The 16,266-nt window shown below is 44.8% G+C and overlaps 1 protein-coding gene across 19 annotated transcripts in view; it reads right to left on the bottom strand.

The window, feature by feature from the left end:
* Window positions 1-16,266, bottom strand: part of ASPH (aspartate beta-hydroxylase) — a 204,157-nt gene that overhangs the window by 5,018 nt on the left and 182,873 nt on the right. For all 19 annotated transcript variants that reach the window (XM_021089315.1, XM_021089319.1, XM_021089324.1 and 16 more), the window contains 3 exons: window positions 12,551-12,686; window positions 7,506-7,597; window positions 6,992-7,125 (listed from right to left, as the gene is read on the bottom strand). In XM_021089315.1, the coding sequence (XP_020944974.1) occupies window positions 6,992-7,125; window positions 7,506-7,597; window positions 12,551-12,686 (362 nt within the window). The remainder of the gene's footprint in view (window positions 1-6,991; window positions 7,126-7,505; window positions 7,598-12,550; window positions 12,687-16,266) is intronic.

Below are 16,266 nucleotides of genomic sequence, written 5' to 3'. Positions count from 1 at the left end.
GTAAATGACTGACAATAAAATGTGCAAATTATTTATAGTAACTAGTAGAGTAACAAACAGATGCAAGTTCAAAGTTCCTTGGAGTTGGGAACCAATCCTCTTACTTCTGGTCCCCGTTCCCTCCCTCCCCCACGCACCTCGTGTGCTCTCTCACACACCCCCAGCCTCCTGTCTTGCACTCAGTAAAAGAGTTGCTTGGTTCTTTGATCCAGTTCCTCTGAAAGTTCAGTGTTCTACTGGAGTCTCGGCCAAATGTAACAAAGGACAGAAATATATAGACTCAGGAGCAAAGGACAGAGTAAGTATTCCTTGCTGTGCCAAACCAAACTTGAAAAGAAAGGCAAAGTTAAGGGGAAAAAAATGACAGGAAAAGAGAAGTGAAATGACCCACAGCTTATACAATTTGATGGTCATTTCCTCCTCGATCATAGTGTTATTGGAGCGATGAAGTAATGTCTGGAGGTCCCACTGATAAGCCCACAATATGGGCAGAAGATGAGGGAGGAGGCCCTCAAAAGACAAAGGCAGTTCACCTGCATGAAGGCAGCTTTCCACCTCTTAGCCAGAAGGTGGAGGCAACGCCAGCATCCACTGACAGATGAATGGATAGCAAACGTGGTTCCCACGCACAATGGAAGGTCGCTCTGCCTTGGAGAAGGAACTTCTGCAACATGGATACACCTTAGGCCATCATCTAAGTGAAACAAGCCACTCGCACAAGGACAAAGATTGTGTGATTCCCCTTCTATGAGACACTGAGAGTGGTCAAGTTCACACAGATGCTAGGATGATGGAGCTCAGGGGTACAAGAGTTCCCATGCTAAGAGAGAATTCTGTGGATGGACGCTGGCGATGGGAGCACAGTCTGAATGCACCTCATGCCACGACACTATACAGATTTACAAAGAGGAAAGACGGTACATTTTGCTAAGTGCATCTGAACACAACAAGGGAAAAAAGGGACCGGCAAGGAGAGCAGGTGGTAGAAGAGAAAACGGGAAGCAGATTTCAATGTCTTGGCTCTGCTGTTTACCGCTGTGTGACCTGGGGTGAGCCACTTAACAGGTTTGAGCCTTTGTATCTATCTGATTGTTGAGGTCACCGGGAGCAGAGGGTTGGCATAAGTAGATGTTCGATGAATGGTAGAGAATAAGAAATGACAGAGGAGAAAGGAAAACACAGAGGCACGAAGGGCAAAGATAAACAATGGCGGTGACCGTGTCCGGAAGTGGTATCACATTAGCCCAACTCACACCGGCATCACTCCCTCGGCGCTTGCCTTTGTTTGAGAAAAGTGAAAACTTCCCAGCAGATGTGATCTCAAATCTCTAAGAGAATCTGTGTGACAATGACAAGTCATTCTCAATGGTTTTTTTGAGCGGCCAAGAATGGAGAACCTACTTAAAATACTGGAAGTAATTAAAACAACTAAGTAGAACATTCTTAGTTCCCACAAAATGACATTTTTCACTAGATTATGATAGGTATAAGAAAGCCAGTGATTTAGGAATGCTTGATGTGAGAAAAATCTTAGCATTCTATTTATTAATTTCAATTCCTTGTAAATTTGGAGAAACTTTGAGTGTGGGAACTGGTTCGTTCATGGAGCACCAGTACCTATAAAGGCGGAACTAAGTTACTACCGGTTGGTGGTTTTTCAGATAGTTTAGGTCTAATATGGGCTAATGTAAACCACTGATTAAACAATTTTTTACACAAGAAATCTGGGAGGTAATCCAAGCGGCTGGATTCCATGAGGGCCGTAAAAATCCTAAGGGTAAGTGTTTCCTACTAGTTATATTTGCCTTTCCATTTCCTTCCTTCCTTCCTTCTTGCTCACATGTGGCATATGGAAGTTTCCAGGCTACAGGTCGAATTGGAGTTGCAGCTACTGGCCTACACCACATCTTCAGTAACACAGGATCCAAGCCATGTCTGCAACCTACACCACAGTTCATGGCAACACTGGATTCTTAATCCACTGAGCAAGTCCAGAGATCAAACCCAAGTCCTCATGGATACTAGTTGGGTTCGTTACCACTGAGCCACCACAGGAACTACTATTATAAATTATTATAATTAATGATAACGACATAATAGTGGGAACACATTTATTCCTACTTGCCAGCGGTGGCATCTTTATCTATTGACTCAAGTTCATTCTGCTCTGGCTCAAGACCTCTAATGAGCTCATCTTACACACCACAAAGCATAGCTTGTCGGGGGTGATGCAGACAAACCCCCAGAGATGGAGCTACCCCGCTGCTTTCTCTAACTTGTTACCTTGTGGTCTGGAAACAAAAAGCAGCCTTCGAAGGGCTCACCTTAGAAATAGAGCACAATCCAAATTTTGGAAACAACGACAAAACTCAAAAAGCCCCAAAATCTCTATATAGTGAGTCCATGGCATCGAGGCAACAAGCACAGACATTTAAGCCAGATTGTCTGGGACAGAACCTTGGTTCCAACATTATAGGGGATGAATGGTGGTCCACCTGGAAGATGTGAATGTAACCTTACAAGGAGAAAGGGCCTCTGCAGTTGTAATTAAGTTCAAGATCTTGAGACAAGATCATTCTGGGTTAGGCTGGGCTCTGAATCCAGGAAGTGCCTTTACAAAGAAGAGAAGGTGCGGGGAGGAGGTGATGTGACCACAGAGGCAGAGATGGAGGATGTGCCTACAAGGACACAGCCGGCAGAGCTCGCAGCCACCAAGCCAGGAGTGGGGTGGGGAACCGCTTCTCCCTCAGTGCCTCCAGGAGGAGCCAACCCTGAGGTACCTTGAATTCAGATTTCTGTTGTCTAAACTGTGAGAGAATAAATTTCTGGGGTTTTTGGTTGTCTTTTTTTTTTTTTCTTTTTATGGACACACCTGCAGCATATGGAAGTTCCCAGGCTAGAGGTTGAATTGGAGCCGCAGCTGGCAGCCTATACAACAGCCACAGCAACTCGGGTTCAGAGCCATGTCTGCGACCCACACCACAGCTCACGGTAATGCCGGAACCTTAACCCACTAGGCGAGGCCAGGGATCAAACCCGCATCCTCATAGACACTATGTTGGGTTCCTCCCTGCTGAGCTGCAATAGGAACTCCAATTTCTGTTGTTTTAATTCATCTAGGTTGTGGTACTTTGTTACAACAGGCCCAGGGCACTAATGCAAATATCAACTAACTCTTATGAAGCTGAGTAACCTTGGAGACATTATTTAGTATGTTTATACATTGGCCTCCTCCACTGAAAAATAGAGGTTTTTGTTGTTGTTTTTTTTTTTTTTTTGGCAGAACATGTGGCATATGGAAGATCCCAGGCTAGGGGCTGAACTGGGGCTACAGCTGCCAGCCTACACCACAGCAATGTGGGATCCGAGCTACCTCTGTGACCTACACCCCAGTTCACGGCAATGCTGGATCCCCAACCCACTGAGCCAGGCCACAGTTCGAACACACATCTTCATGGATACTAGCCAGGATCATTACCACTAAGCCACAATGGGAACTCTGGAAAAATAGATTTTAATAATCCCAGTTACACAGGATAGTTTGTGAGGGTTGAGGCATGAATGTAGGCAGAGCTCTAGAACTACGCTTGGCACACGGCAAGCACAACGTCTGTCATCACTTGTGTGTCCTTATTGTGAAGACACACGTACAAGCTCTGAGGAGCACCTGGGCAATAGCTCGGGGGTCTTGAGATCAGAAATGATGTTTACTCTCTTTATCCTGCTTCTCTGTGTTTCACAAATTATGTAGCAGGAGCGAGCATGTGTCAGTTTTGTCGTCGGAAAGCATTTATTAATTTTAAACGATCATTTGATTTATAGGGATAAAGGGCTGCACACCTGCAAGCTCATCCTCAGATTAAAAAAAAAGCTGTGCTATGTTTTGCAATGACAGAATCTTTTTTAGAAAAATTTTTTTTCATTAAAGCACAGTTGATTTACAATGTTCTTTCAACTTCTGGACTCTAAACAACCCGCATGCACGCTAGCAGGAATCGCAAAGTGCTGGAGGAATAGCAGTGCGATTGCTAATACCTGAGAACTACTTCGCACCAACTGCTATTCTTTCAAAAGCTGAGACGCTCTGAAAGATTGCTTCCCGCATGAGTGATGCTTGGTATGTGTGCTTCTGTTTCCATGCTAATAGTATTTCCACGATAACAGCATTAAACTTCCAGATTTCATATTACAGTCCTTCTGTCCTCAGTTTATAAACCGACTCTCCTAGTCAGATAATCGAGCTATTTTCACTATAAGCATGGCACAATGCTTTAATTTAATTGACATATTTCTCTCATGAAAACCACTCTTTCTTTAACGATGTCCTTAGCCTGACCCAGCAACCCGAGTGAAGGCTTATTAAGGATGAGAATGTAACACAACACAAAACAGACACAATAGGAGGGACACGGAGAAGGATGCTGACAGCAGTGATGAGGGGAGGAGGGGCAGTGATGCTTCCCAGCCCCTCAGGGGCGAGACCACGCGAAACAGTCTGTCCTTGGCAAAATCGCCTCCCCCGCCTCACACACTCTAGACATTAGAGTCAGCCTCCGTCGCATCTCCAACATCTGCTCCCCACTCTCCCTTTCTTTTCAGGATCCCAGCACCAGCTCTTCTGGGATGGGCCCCCGTGACAGTCTGTTAGCTGTTCTTCCCACCCCGCCCCCCTCCCACAGGACTCACCCACAGCTTCCGGAAGACCCTCCTAACACAGGTCTGATCTCATTGGTTTGTATTCAAAGCCTTCCATGATTTAGCTGTTAACCCAAGCTCTAACTTTCCACCCTTATTCTGTATGTTAAGGTAATTAAACAAAGAAGCCATTGGATGGAAGAGCTCTAATGCCTGGGTAGCCGCCTTGGTAAAACCAGAACCTCAACCCGAGCCAATGCACTCAAATCTGAGAGAGTGAAATTTCAGAACAACCTGTGACAAACAGTCAGCCAGGCTTTGCCAGATACAGGAACCAGTCAAATTATTTCCTTGTTTTGCTGCAGTGCCTTCACTATAAAGATCTGGCCCTTAGCTCCTGTCAGTGTTGCTAACCACCTTTGGTTTGGTGCTGCCTGACTTGAATTGTATTTGTTGAAATAAATTCTTGAAAAAAAATTTTTTTTGGTCTTTTAAGGGCCGCGCCTGCGGCACATGGAGGTTCCCAGGCTAGGGGTCGAATCGGAGCTGTAGCCACCAGCCTACGCCACAGCCACAGCAACGCCAGATCTGAGCCACGTCTGCGACCTGCACCATAGCTCACGGCAACACTGGATCTTTACCCACTGTGTGAGGCCAGGGATGGAACCTGCGTCCTCATGGATGCTATTCAGATTTGTTTCCGCTGAGCCACAAGGGGGAAACTCCTGAATTCTTGAAAATGTTAACATGTGTCGGTTTACCTTTTAACAGTATCCTATGCTCTTGGTTGCTGAAATCACTCAATGTTCCTCACATATGGCCTATAATGCTTGCCTCTGTGCCTTGGTAGATGCACCTGTCTACTGGCTTTTTTTTTTTTTTCTTGTTTTCTTTTTTCTTTTTTACAGTTGCACCTCTGGCATATGGCAGTTCCCGGGCCGGGAGTCGAATCAGAGCTGCAGCTGCAGCCTAAGCCACAGCCATGATATGGGATCCCTGCCAGAGGGTTAACACACTCAACAGGGCCAGGGATGGAACCCGCATCCTCACAAGACAACATCGGGTCCTTAACCAGCTGAGCCACAGCAGGAACTCCCCTTTCTTCCAGCTTTAAAGGTCCAGATCTTTCCTGTCCTTGTTTATTTATTTACTTGGAGTACAGTGAACTCACAATGTTGTATTAGTTTCAGATACACAGCCTGCCTGTCTTGAAAAGCCGTTCCCGAGTCTCAGCAGCCATGAGCTATCTGCCCACTGACCCACCTGCAGCTTCCCTGTCTGTGCCTCTCCTATGACTTTCGAGCTCTATCGTCTCCCTGATGGACACCTCCGGTGGGGAAGGGCCCCCTCAAATCCCCCACCCCAAGGAGCAGGCCGGTGTCTGCCAATAACCAAACAAAGGGCTCTGTAGTCCTGAACCCCCCTCCATCAGCTAAGGGCTGTGAGAGACAGGCAAGAAGACAACTGGTTTCTGCCCTCCAGGCACTTACAGCTCGACCATGGGGATTAGACTAATATGCACCGATTAATAAGGAGCAATGGAAGATAAAGAACAAGGTCACTGCGAATATACACTCTGCATACTCCCAGAAGTCAAAAGAAAGGTTCCCTTTCAGGGAATAAAATTGGATCTTGGTAATATATTTATGTTGGATGGGTGAAAAAGATGGAGAGTTCCAGGTGATGAAAATAATAAGATCAGGTTAGGAAAAGACATTAGAAGAAGCTGCCCTAATATCCCCCTTGTTGCTATTCTGGCCAGTACCTGGGCTAAGTGCCTCGTACGCATCTTTTCATTGAATCAGTGCAACAGTCGTGCAAAGCCGAGAGCATCATCGCCAGTTTTCTAGGCAAGGAGGCTGAGGCTCCAGGGGCTTAAGAAACTGACCAAGGTGACACAGGATTAGCTGGCAGCGCTGGGATTTGAAAAAGGCAGTCATGTCCACGGCACTGTGCTGTCTCCTCGAGAGCAAGACATAAACATCACTCCAGGAAGGGGATTCTTTGTACTGATGGATAATTCAGGTTGTAAAGCCATAAGCACTAATATGTGTAATATGAGCAGGGCCCAGCACAGGTGAGCTGACTCTGAATGCAAGTTTGTCCATCTAGAGAGAAAAGCAAGAAGGCTCAACACCCAGACGAGAGTGCGGCCCTGAAACTGGGGATCGTCTCCATGAGAGCAGAGGGCACCGAGATGGACGAGAGAAGCTGGATTCATACACCCACCCAGGCAACTTCAGCTACGGAGGAAGAGAAATAATCCAGCCAAACAGAGCTCCGTTGTGACAGACATCCATCCTCAGAGGTGGTGACTAAGAGAGAAAATGACGGGGCTGGGGACGGGGACACATACTTGGTCTCGTTGGCACATCGGATTTTGCAGCCCTCCTTGGGGATCACCAGGCCCAGGTGCATCCGGAGCCTGCAGTTCGTGGGTCCCGTGTGCGGCCACACGTGGGTTCCTGGGTGCATGACGGAATACTTGATCTGCACAGAAAATATACCACCCCGTTCATCCATTTATCAAGGTGTGGGAGAACTGCTAATTTAACGTGACAGGACGAAATTACTGTCAATTTAGATTAGAGCCTTTGTAGAACTCAGAATTTATATTCTCGTCTTATTTCTTTGTGAGGGATCTAAAAATAAGGACTCCCATTTGCCACAAGGCTATAAATACACTGAACATTTTCCACCCTCCATTCTGACATCAAGGGCATGAAATTATGTTTCATTAAAAAACGAGTGAAAAAAGAGGCATTCAGCGGGGCAAAGCGAATAACCATGCCATGTCTCCGTTAAGTTCTGTTTTCCCGCATGCTAATAACGGCCAGTGTTCTTCCCATCGCGGGAAACACTCTTGGTACCTGTCCTCTTCGGCATCCTGTTGTTTCAGGGAATTTGTCTAGTAAAGAACAGGTTTTAGGAGCTCCTTTGCAGGCATTTTCATTTTTTCTTCCTAGAACAATACATGATTAAACCACAGTTAGAAACAAAGCACAGGAAAGCTTTAACTCATCTCATTCTGACCATCTACAGTCTCTATCATCCACCTCACTGTATGACACACAGGCAGACAATAGATAGTGACTGGCAGAGCAAGGACCAGAAGTCCCCACTCGGCACTGGACGACTTGGCTGAGAATGTCTAATGGACATGGCACGTGCTGAACTTACTTCCCCCTGAGGCAGGCAGAATGCCCCCCTCCCAAAGGGGTCCCCATCCTGAGCTCAGGAACTGTGAATATGTTATGTTATGTGGCAAGAGGAAATTAAGGCTGCAGATGACTTTGGGATTACTAATCAGCTTGGTGTTTTTGTTTGTTTTTAACAGGCACACCCATGGCATATGCAAGTTCCCAGGCTAGGAGTTGAGTCAGAGCTGCAGCTGCAGGCCTACACCACAGCCATGGCAACACTGGTTCCGAGCCACATCTTCCACCTACTCTGCAGCTTGCAGCAACACTGGATCCTTAACCCACTGAGTGAGGTCAGGGATCAAACCTGCATCCTCTGGGAAAAAAACGTCAGGTCCTTAACATGCTCAGCCACAATGGGAACTCCCTAATCAGCTGACCTTTAATTAAGGAGATTATTGTGGATGAACTGGGTGCCCCTGGTGTAACCACAGGATCTGAATGTAGACAAGGGTAGCAGAAGAATCAGTGCCAGAGTGGCACAAAATAAGAAAGACCTGACTGGCCACTGCTGGCTCTGAAGATGGAAGGGGACCACAAGCTAAGGCATGTGGGCAACCTCTAGAAGCTGTCACCTCCAGAAGGCAGGGAGGCCTGAGGACACGCTGATTTTAGCCCAACGAGACCCACTTCTGACCTCTAGAAGCATAAAGATAATACTTTGGAGTTATTTTAGGCTGCTAAGTTCATGGTAATTTGTTATAGCAGCCATGGTAAACAAATCCACTCCCCCTGCAAAGAAGGAAAGAGCTCATATTTCTAAACTCAGAGTGCATTTCTAGGACTATATTCTAATCATTTAAACATTTCCCATTGAAATGTAATGTGTTTTTCAATGTTCAGCTCATCCTTTATAGGCTGCTAAAGAAGATTTAAATGAAAAGGGGAGGGGGTCTCTGAGAGACAGTGGTTTTTAGGAAGGACAGAGTGGTTTCAGGGACACAAATTTTGGAACACAGTCTTAAGCATCCTGGACTATGCAAATTTCTTCGTCATCTACAGAATCACTGTTTCTTAGGGGCAATGTGCTCAGGAACGTAGAACATCATTTGCTCTCACGGAGGATTAAAAGGATGTTTTGTTTTGTTTTTTAAAGACAGAGACATTCTAATTCCCTATTGTGGATTCCTATGAGAAACTGCTCCATTGAAAACTGAGTTTAATTGTATTTAAGTAATGTTATAACATAACCCTACACTGAGACTAAAATGAGAGGTACGGGGAAAGCATCTTCAAGGGACTCCCCTCCATATTTTAGAAAACCACCCTACATTAGTTTGTCCTAAGTAATCTTTTTGTCTCTTGAGTAAGATGTTAGTGGCTGATTTTAGTCTTTAAGTGAATACCCCCAATGAGTTTAATGATAAATGTCACTTTGAACAAATAGATTCCTGTATAAGCCATCCTAAGGCATTTTGAAGCCCCAGCTTCTCCAGCCATTCCCTACACTGTGTCTGGGGATGCCTTGGCAGGAGTCTCAGTACTGGGTTCCATGCTGTTCAGGCAGCAGCTGAGTAAAGTCTGGCTTTTCAATGAGCAACCAGAGACATCTGGACTTCCCACCGGCACAACAGTGAGGGCTGAGCATGTGCCACTTGAGAACAGGTGTGTTTTACCTGAGTGATGGGTAATGAATGGGGAACTATGGATTGGGTCACTAGGCTTGCCACGTGGTCAGGGTTGGGTGAGAAAGTGTCTCCAGCCTGTGAGACACATGAATCTTTTCTAGTCTGTGAACACACATTCTCTGTAGGGGCAGAAACTGGGAGTAGATGTGTGACATTCGTGGATTGCCCCTGGCAGTTTAACTATTTGCTTGTAATCGTGAGGGTTTAGAAGTGCGTGCAGCCACAGCTCTGTGGTGCTCAGCATGGGTCAGGGACCACTCACCTGATGCCCACAACATCTGGTGAGGGAGGGGCTATTAAGGTTGTCTTTTGCAGAAAAGGGACCCAGGCACAGAGCTGTCACAGGCTAAGTGGTAAAGCAGGAATTCCAGCCCAGCTGGATCCAGAGTCCACGTTTTTAACCATGACCTAAGACCGTCTCCATTACTGTTATTATTACATATGATTATTATGTAATAATAAACCGCATCAGTGCCATTGGTCTGTATGGCAGACCTTTGCGAGTGCTCACTGATCCCACTAACAACCCCACACTTGGGGCACAGTTTCATCATCATCTTTCAGATGAGGAATCAGGCACAGAGATGTAGGAACACGCTCACATCACATGCTAAGTGGTGCAGCCAGGACCCCAACTCAGGACTGTTGGGCTCCAAAGTCTGTGCTTTAAAGCCTGATTTTCTCTTTTGTTGTATCTTGGATTTGAACATAAGTGTGCAGAACAAACCCTTCATCTGTCCAGCAGCTCAGTGTGGTTGTGTTATTAGCTTATGATTTTCCACAAAATTTAAAGCAGCTTTTGGGATGTGATAAACTTTATTTCTTTGGGGAAAATGGCCCTAGAAAGAGATCGAAATGCCAATGCAGATCTCAAAGAATCAACTGAAAATTGCATTTACATGTGAAGACTATACCCCATGACTATACCCCATGAGATATTCATGGAGCTGGTTTGTGTGTGTGTGTTTGTGTGTGTGTGTGTGTGTGTCTTTTGTCTTTTTAGGGCCGTACCCACAGCATATGGAGGTTCCCAGACTAGGGGTCCAATGGAGCTATAGCTGCCAGCCTACTCCACGGCCACAGCAATGCCAGATCCGAGCGGCATCTGCGACCTACACCACAGGACCTGGGATTTTTAAAGGTCCTGGGTTGTATCTTTCTTAAGTTTCAAGGCTTTGCTGCTGAGATAACAAGAGGTTTGTGTGGGAGTTCCCATTGTGGCACAGCAGAAACATATCCAACTAGGAACCATGAGGTTGTGGGTTCAATCCCTGGCCTCTCTTAGTGGGTTAAAGATCTGGCATTGCCGTGAGCTGTGGTGTAGGTCACAAACTTGGCTCGGATCCAATGTTGCTGTGGTTGTGGTGCAGGCCAGCAGCTGTAGCTCCAATTCAACCCCTAGCCTGGGAACCACCATATACCGCAGGTGTGGCCCTAAAAAGACAAAAGATCAAAAAAAAAAAAAGGTGAAAATGTACAAGTTCACCAATATTGCGTGATTCCATTAATATGAGGTGTCCGAGGTAGGCAAATTCGTAGAAACAAAAAGTGCAGTTGAGAGCCAAGGGCTGGGCAGGGGCCCTGGGGAATGCTGTGAATGGGTGTGGAGTTTGAGTTTTGCATAATGAAACAGTTCTGCAGACTGGATGCATGAACATATGAATATACCTGACCCTACGGAATGTGTAGGGGTAAATTTTAAGTTACGTGTATTTCGCTAAATTTAAAAAAGTAAAAAAACCCAAACACCTAACAAAAACACAAAACCCAAGTCAAAATGTTGCCAATCAAATCGCTTCTATTATTTCCTTTCCTGTTTAATACTGTGATACACCCTGTAATGCTTTGCGCATTTCAACTTTATTAAAGCATGGGTTTCTAGCAGAGGCTATGGTTTCCGGAAATTACTGCCAGGATGTGTACTATTCTGAAGCCTTCTTCTAGGAAGCCCAACAGCTTCCATGAAGCATGAGGATGTTCATGGAACTGAGACATCAAATGAACTGGGGAATGCTTAAAGCCAACAGAATTGACTCATTCAGTGAGAGGCCAATAGATAAAATCAGCAGGCCGCGTACCTATTGACCCTATTATAGCTCTATTTAAAAAATCTTGCAGGCAGAAAGCTGACAGAGTCACTTGAAATCATGTGATCTCTCCTCTGATGGACATTTCCCTGAAATTATTGCTTAAGTTGTTCTTCGTCCCCTGACACGTAAATCCTAGTATTCTGAAAGCAAACTCAGATAAACGACTGTACTTATTTGTCCTTTAATATAAACTGACTGCTTATCATCCTCTCCGTTTACTCTCTGCAGCTAAAGAGGTGGGACACGTGCCGTTCAGTCTTCAAAGTGGATTTAGTTTTTGTACAGCTATTGCTAACCCCGGTTAACTTGAATTTCCAAGGAGAGAATTGGAGAGAGCTTTAAAGATAAGATTCAAAGCTCTTCATTCTGAGGACAGATGGATACACTCATATTGGAGCCTGGCCTATGCACCTGGGCCTGGGTTAAGCTCAAGGAATATCAGGTTGATGGAGAACCCTTTCCTGTTCTTGCTGAGCTCAGACACTAGTTATTCTGGACTTGTCATTCTTGTGTGTCACCATTCCTAACAGCCTTCACCTGCTGGGATACCATTTAGGCACCAGCATCGTCTCCACTGTACAGGAGCAAAGGCTCAGGGAAGCTCCTTTCTAAAGTGCTGATGAGCACATGGTGGGCTCTTCAGGTGTGCCTGCGTGGCAGGGCAACTCTTTGTAACAAATCATTTACCAGGAAAGGCCAGGAATATCAAAATACAATTTATATATATATATACAAAATACAATATGTGTGTGTGTCTGTATAAACACATATACATATATATGTTTATCCAAATACACATGCGCATATGCACACATGAATTCTCACACACACACACACACACACACACACACACACAGAGCGTTCATACATAGTTTCAAGAAATAATGGGTAGATTTGGATAATCTGGGTTTCCCAGGGATCCTGGCCCTGGGAAATTATGCCAGAAGCACCCCTTCCCATCAGGGTGTGGAGAAGGCTCTGGAAGTCAGGCGCTCACCTTGCTGCCACAGTGTAAACTGGCTCCAGTCGCCCTTTTCCCTCAGGTTCTCATCTTCAGGCAGGAAGAGGCCCTGGGTTCTATCCATCACTGCAAGGCCTTCGTCTCGGATTAACTTCCAGTTTCTTTCTAAGGACTAGAGGGAAGGTTCTGGTTTTACTTGACTGAAAATATGCCTGGTAAAACATTTCATCATGACAGTCAGCTTTTCGTTGGCTGGTCTGATTAGTAAGTAATGAAAATTCTCCTCTCATCTGGATGGCTTATTTCAATTTCCTCTGGGACTTCGTGTCAAGGGTATGAGAAAACCCACCTGATATTACTTTTCAGAACCAAATGCCATTGCAGCATAAGAATCTCCACAATTCCTAGGAACCTCAGAGAGTAATTCCCTCTATAATTTGTCTTTAGGTTTGCCTAGAGGTTTTTTGTTTGTTTGTTTTTCTTTTTTTTAAAAGACTATAACCTAACAAGAGGACTAATCCTGTTGATCATTTCACACCATGACCCTGCCAGGCGCTCTGTGTGACACCCCAGCAACCAAACTGGAATACAAATCACAGACTTAATTCCACTTCTCAGTAGAGGTCCTCATAAAGATGCCACTCCACATGGAAGTATTAATTAAACTTTTGAGAATATTGGAAAAATGTCCATTGGAGCATGTAATGTGTTATAAAATTAATAGCAACCCAAAACAAATAAATGCCCTCGTGTTTAGAATTCAACCAAACATTTTCCTGACTTCACACTTATGAGGGTGCTGCAGGCACCTGTCAGGAAGCACTCAGCTGGTGTGGGCAGATCCCGTGGAAGGAGAGAGTCGGGCTTTCCTCTTCTTAATCCTCACTACATGCTGCCCCTGATGAGCAGTGGGGACAGCAATGGGGGTGGGGACCGAGGGGGACAGGGGGCCAGGCAGGGCAAGCATCCTAGTGGCAGCCTAGTAGGAACTACCATCGGGAGAAAAGAATAAAAATTGCTCTCCTACTGTCTGAAAGTGGAAGGCTATACAGATATACTAGGATTTTGAAATATGAATAATTTCAAACATCTCTATGTTAAGTGAGAAGTGGATAGGGTCGTGGAGTCTGTGATAATGGATAGGCAAGAACACAACAGCTGATTTCAGCAAGAATCAGGGCTCAGGGACAGAAGTAAAACTAATGAGTTATAAACAGAGGAAGATTTTGACACACAATAGAAGCAACAATTAGCGTGCTCTGAAAATGGATGGAGTTGCTTTGTAAAACAGGAGACTCTATCTTTTGAATTATTCAAGGGAAGCTTGGAGGACCAATGACTGGATAGAGTGAAGCCCACGACAGCGTGTAAAGTGTTTTTACCAGCCATGCTTTATGACTTCATGATTCAATGTAGGATAAACAGTAAGAAGCCAGGAAGATCACCCAAGCGATCTTGGGTGCCAAAGACAGACACCCTCAGAGGCTGGTGTGAAAACACGGTGCCAGCTTCAGCCACATCTAAGGGACACCTGTTACACTGTGTGACCACAGTACATATATTAAAATAGTCTGGGGTGAGAAAGAGATTTGAAGATGAGATATTGATTTCATGCTTCTTTTTTCTCCTTTATTTCTGTCAGTCTACTGGCTTCTTTCGTTCTTAAAAAATTTTTAGCTTTGAGGCATAATTCACATATAAAATTGTAAGATATTGAAAGTTGATATACATATACATATACATTGTGTATCTGACTAATGAACATGTTTATCGTCTCATAATTTATTTAATTTTCAGGGGTGAGAACATTTAAATCCTACTGTCTTAGCAAATTCCAAGCACATACTACAGAGTTATCAACTACAGTCATGATGTTATACATCAGATCCTCAGCACTCATTCATTTTAGAGCTGAAAGCTTTTGCCATTTACCAAAACCTCTCTCTTTTCCTTCACCCCCTGTCCCGGGCACTCACCTGTCTACTCTCTGCTTCTATGAGTTTCACTTTTGTGGATGTTTTTATTTTTTTATATTATTTTATTTTATTCTTTTTTTTTTTTTTTTTTTTTTTTTTTTTTTTTTTTTTTTTGCTTTTCAGGACCACATCCGTAGCATATGGAGGTTCCCAGGCTAGGGGTCAAATTGGACCTATTTGACCAGCCTACACCACAGCCACAGCAACGCAGGATCCGAGCCGCGTCTGCAACCTACACCACAGCTCACGGCAACACCAGATCCTTAACCCACGGAACAAGGTCAGGGATTGAACCCGCATCCTCATGGATTCTAGTCAGATTTGTTAACTGCTGAGCCATGAAGGGAAGTCCTGTTGTTTTTAAATGCAGAGTCCACATGTAAGTAGTATCACACAGTGTTTGTCTTTCTGTGTCTGGTGGATCTCGAGAGGCATAATGCCCTCAACATCCATTCATGTTGCAAATGGCAGGATTTCCTTTCTCACAGCTGAGTAGTGTTCCGTAGTGCATACATGTATGTGTGTGTGCATATGTGTGTGTGTGTGTTACATCTTCTTTTTTTTTTTTTTTTTTTTTTTTTTTTTTTTTTTTTTTTGTTGTCGTTGTTGTTGTTGTTATTGTTGCTATTTCTTGGGCCGCTCCTGCGGCATATGGAGGTTCCCAGGCTAGGGGTTGAATCGGAGCTGTAGCCACCGGCCTACGCCAGAGCCACAGCAACACGGGATCCGAGCCGCGTCTGCAACCTACACCACAGCTCACGGCAACGCCGGATCGTTAACCCACTGAGCAAGGGCAGGGACCGAACCCGCAACCTCATGGTTCCTAGTCGGATTCGTTAACCACTGCGCCATGACGGGAACTCCCTGTTACATCTTCTTTCTCCACTCATCCATGGATGGAAGTCAGGTTCTTTTCATATCTTGGTTATAAGGTATATAATCTTGGAAATAATTGTACAATGAACACAAAAGTGCAGATATTGCTTCAATATTTATTTTGAATCTTATTTGCATTTCTTTGGCTAGAGACCCAATCCTGGGATGGCTGGGTCTTAATGTTTTCCACAGTAGCTGCACCAATCTGTTTTATATTTCAACTTCTATGAAACCCACCCACTGATTTGTGTCAAAATCTAGAGCTGATCCTATCATCACCCTGTTCTATGCTGGTGCCAGTCATCTGTCCACAAATAATCTTGAAACCATGCCTCACAGAGTTAAAAAAAAGAAAAAAAAACCCATCCCGAGACTGTGTCCCATAGAGTGAACAGAAATGGATGGCTATCAGAAATTCCAGAGCTTGCCTTAGAACTTGCTCAAAATCCCTCTGCTTTGCAGCTCGCCTTCACAGAGCAAGCTCACCTTAATTATTTTGTTCCAGACTGCATATCCTCCAAGCTTCATATTGCCTAAACAAGACAATGTTTGCCTGAGTTGTCTTCCAGGAACTTGGAGTCAGTTGTGTCTAGTTCAAGTTGAAGCTACAAAAGGCTGGATGGGACCACCAACACTAAAACTGGCTCTGTGTAGGTGGTTGATGAATGACCTTTTGACTCAGAGGGCCAAAACCTCCATCCTCAGATTGTGTTAGATGCCTCCATTTTAAAATATACCTTCCAGGGAGTTCCCATTGTGGCTCGGCAGGTTAAGAACCCAACATAATATCCATGATGCAAGTTTGATCCCTGGCCTTGCTCACTGGGTTAAGAATCTGATGTTGCCATAAGCTGCAGTGTAGGTTGCAGATGTGGCTCAGACACAGTGTTGCCATGCCTG

This window comes from Sus scrofa, chromosome 4 (assembly GCF_000003025.6).
Source record: "Sus scrofa isolate TJ Tabasco breed Duroc chromosome 4, Sscrofa11.1, whole genome shotgun sequence".
Lineage (NCBI taxonomy): Eukaryota > Metazoa > Chordata > Mammalia > Artiodactyla > Suidae > Sus > Sus scrofa.
The sequence above is the reverse complement of the archived record's forward strand: the minus strand, read 5'-3'. Positions and strand labels throughout refer to the sequence as shown.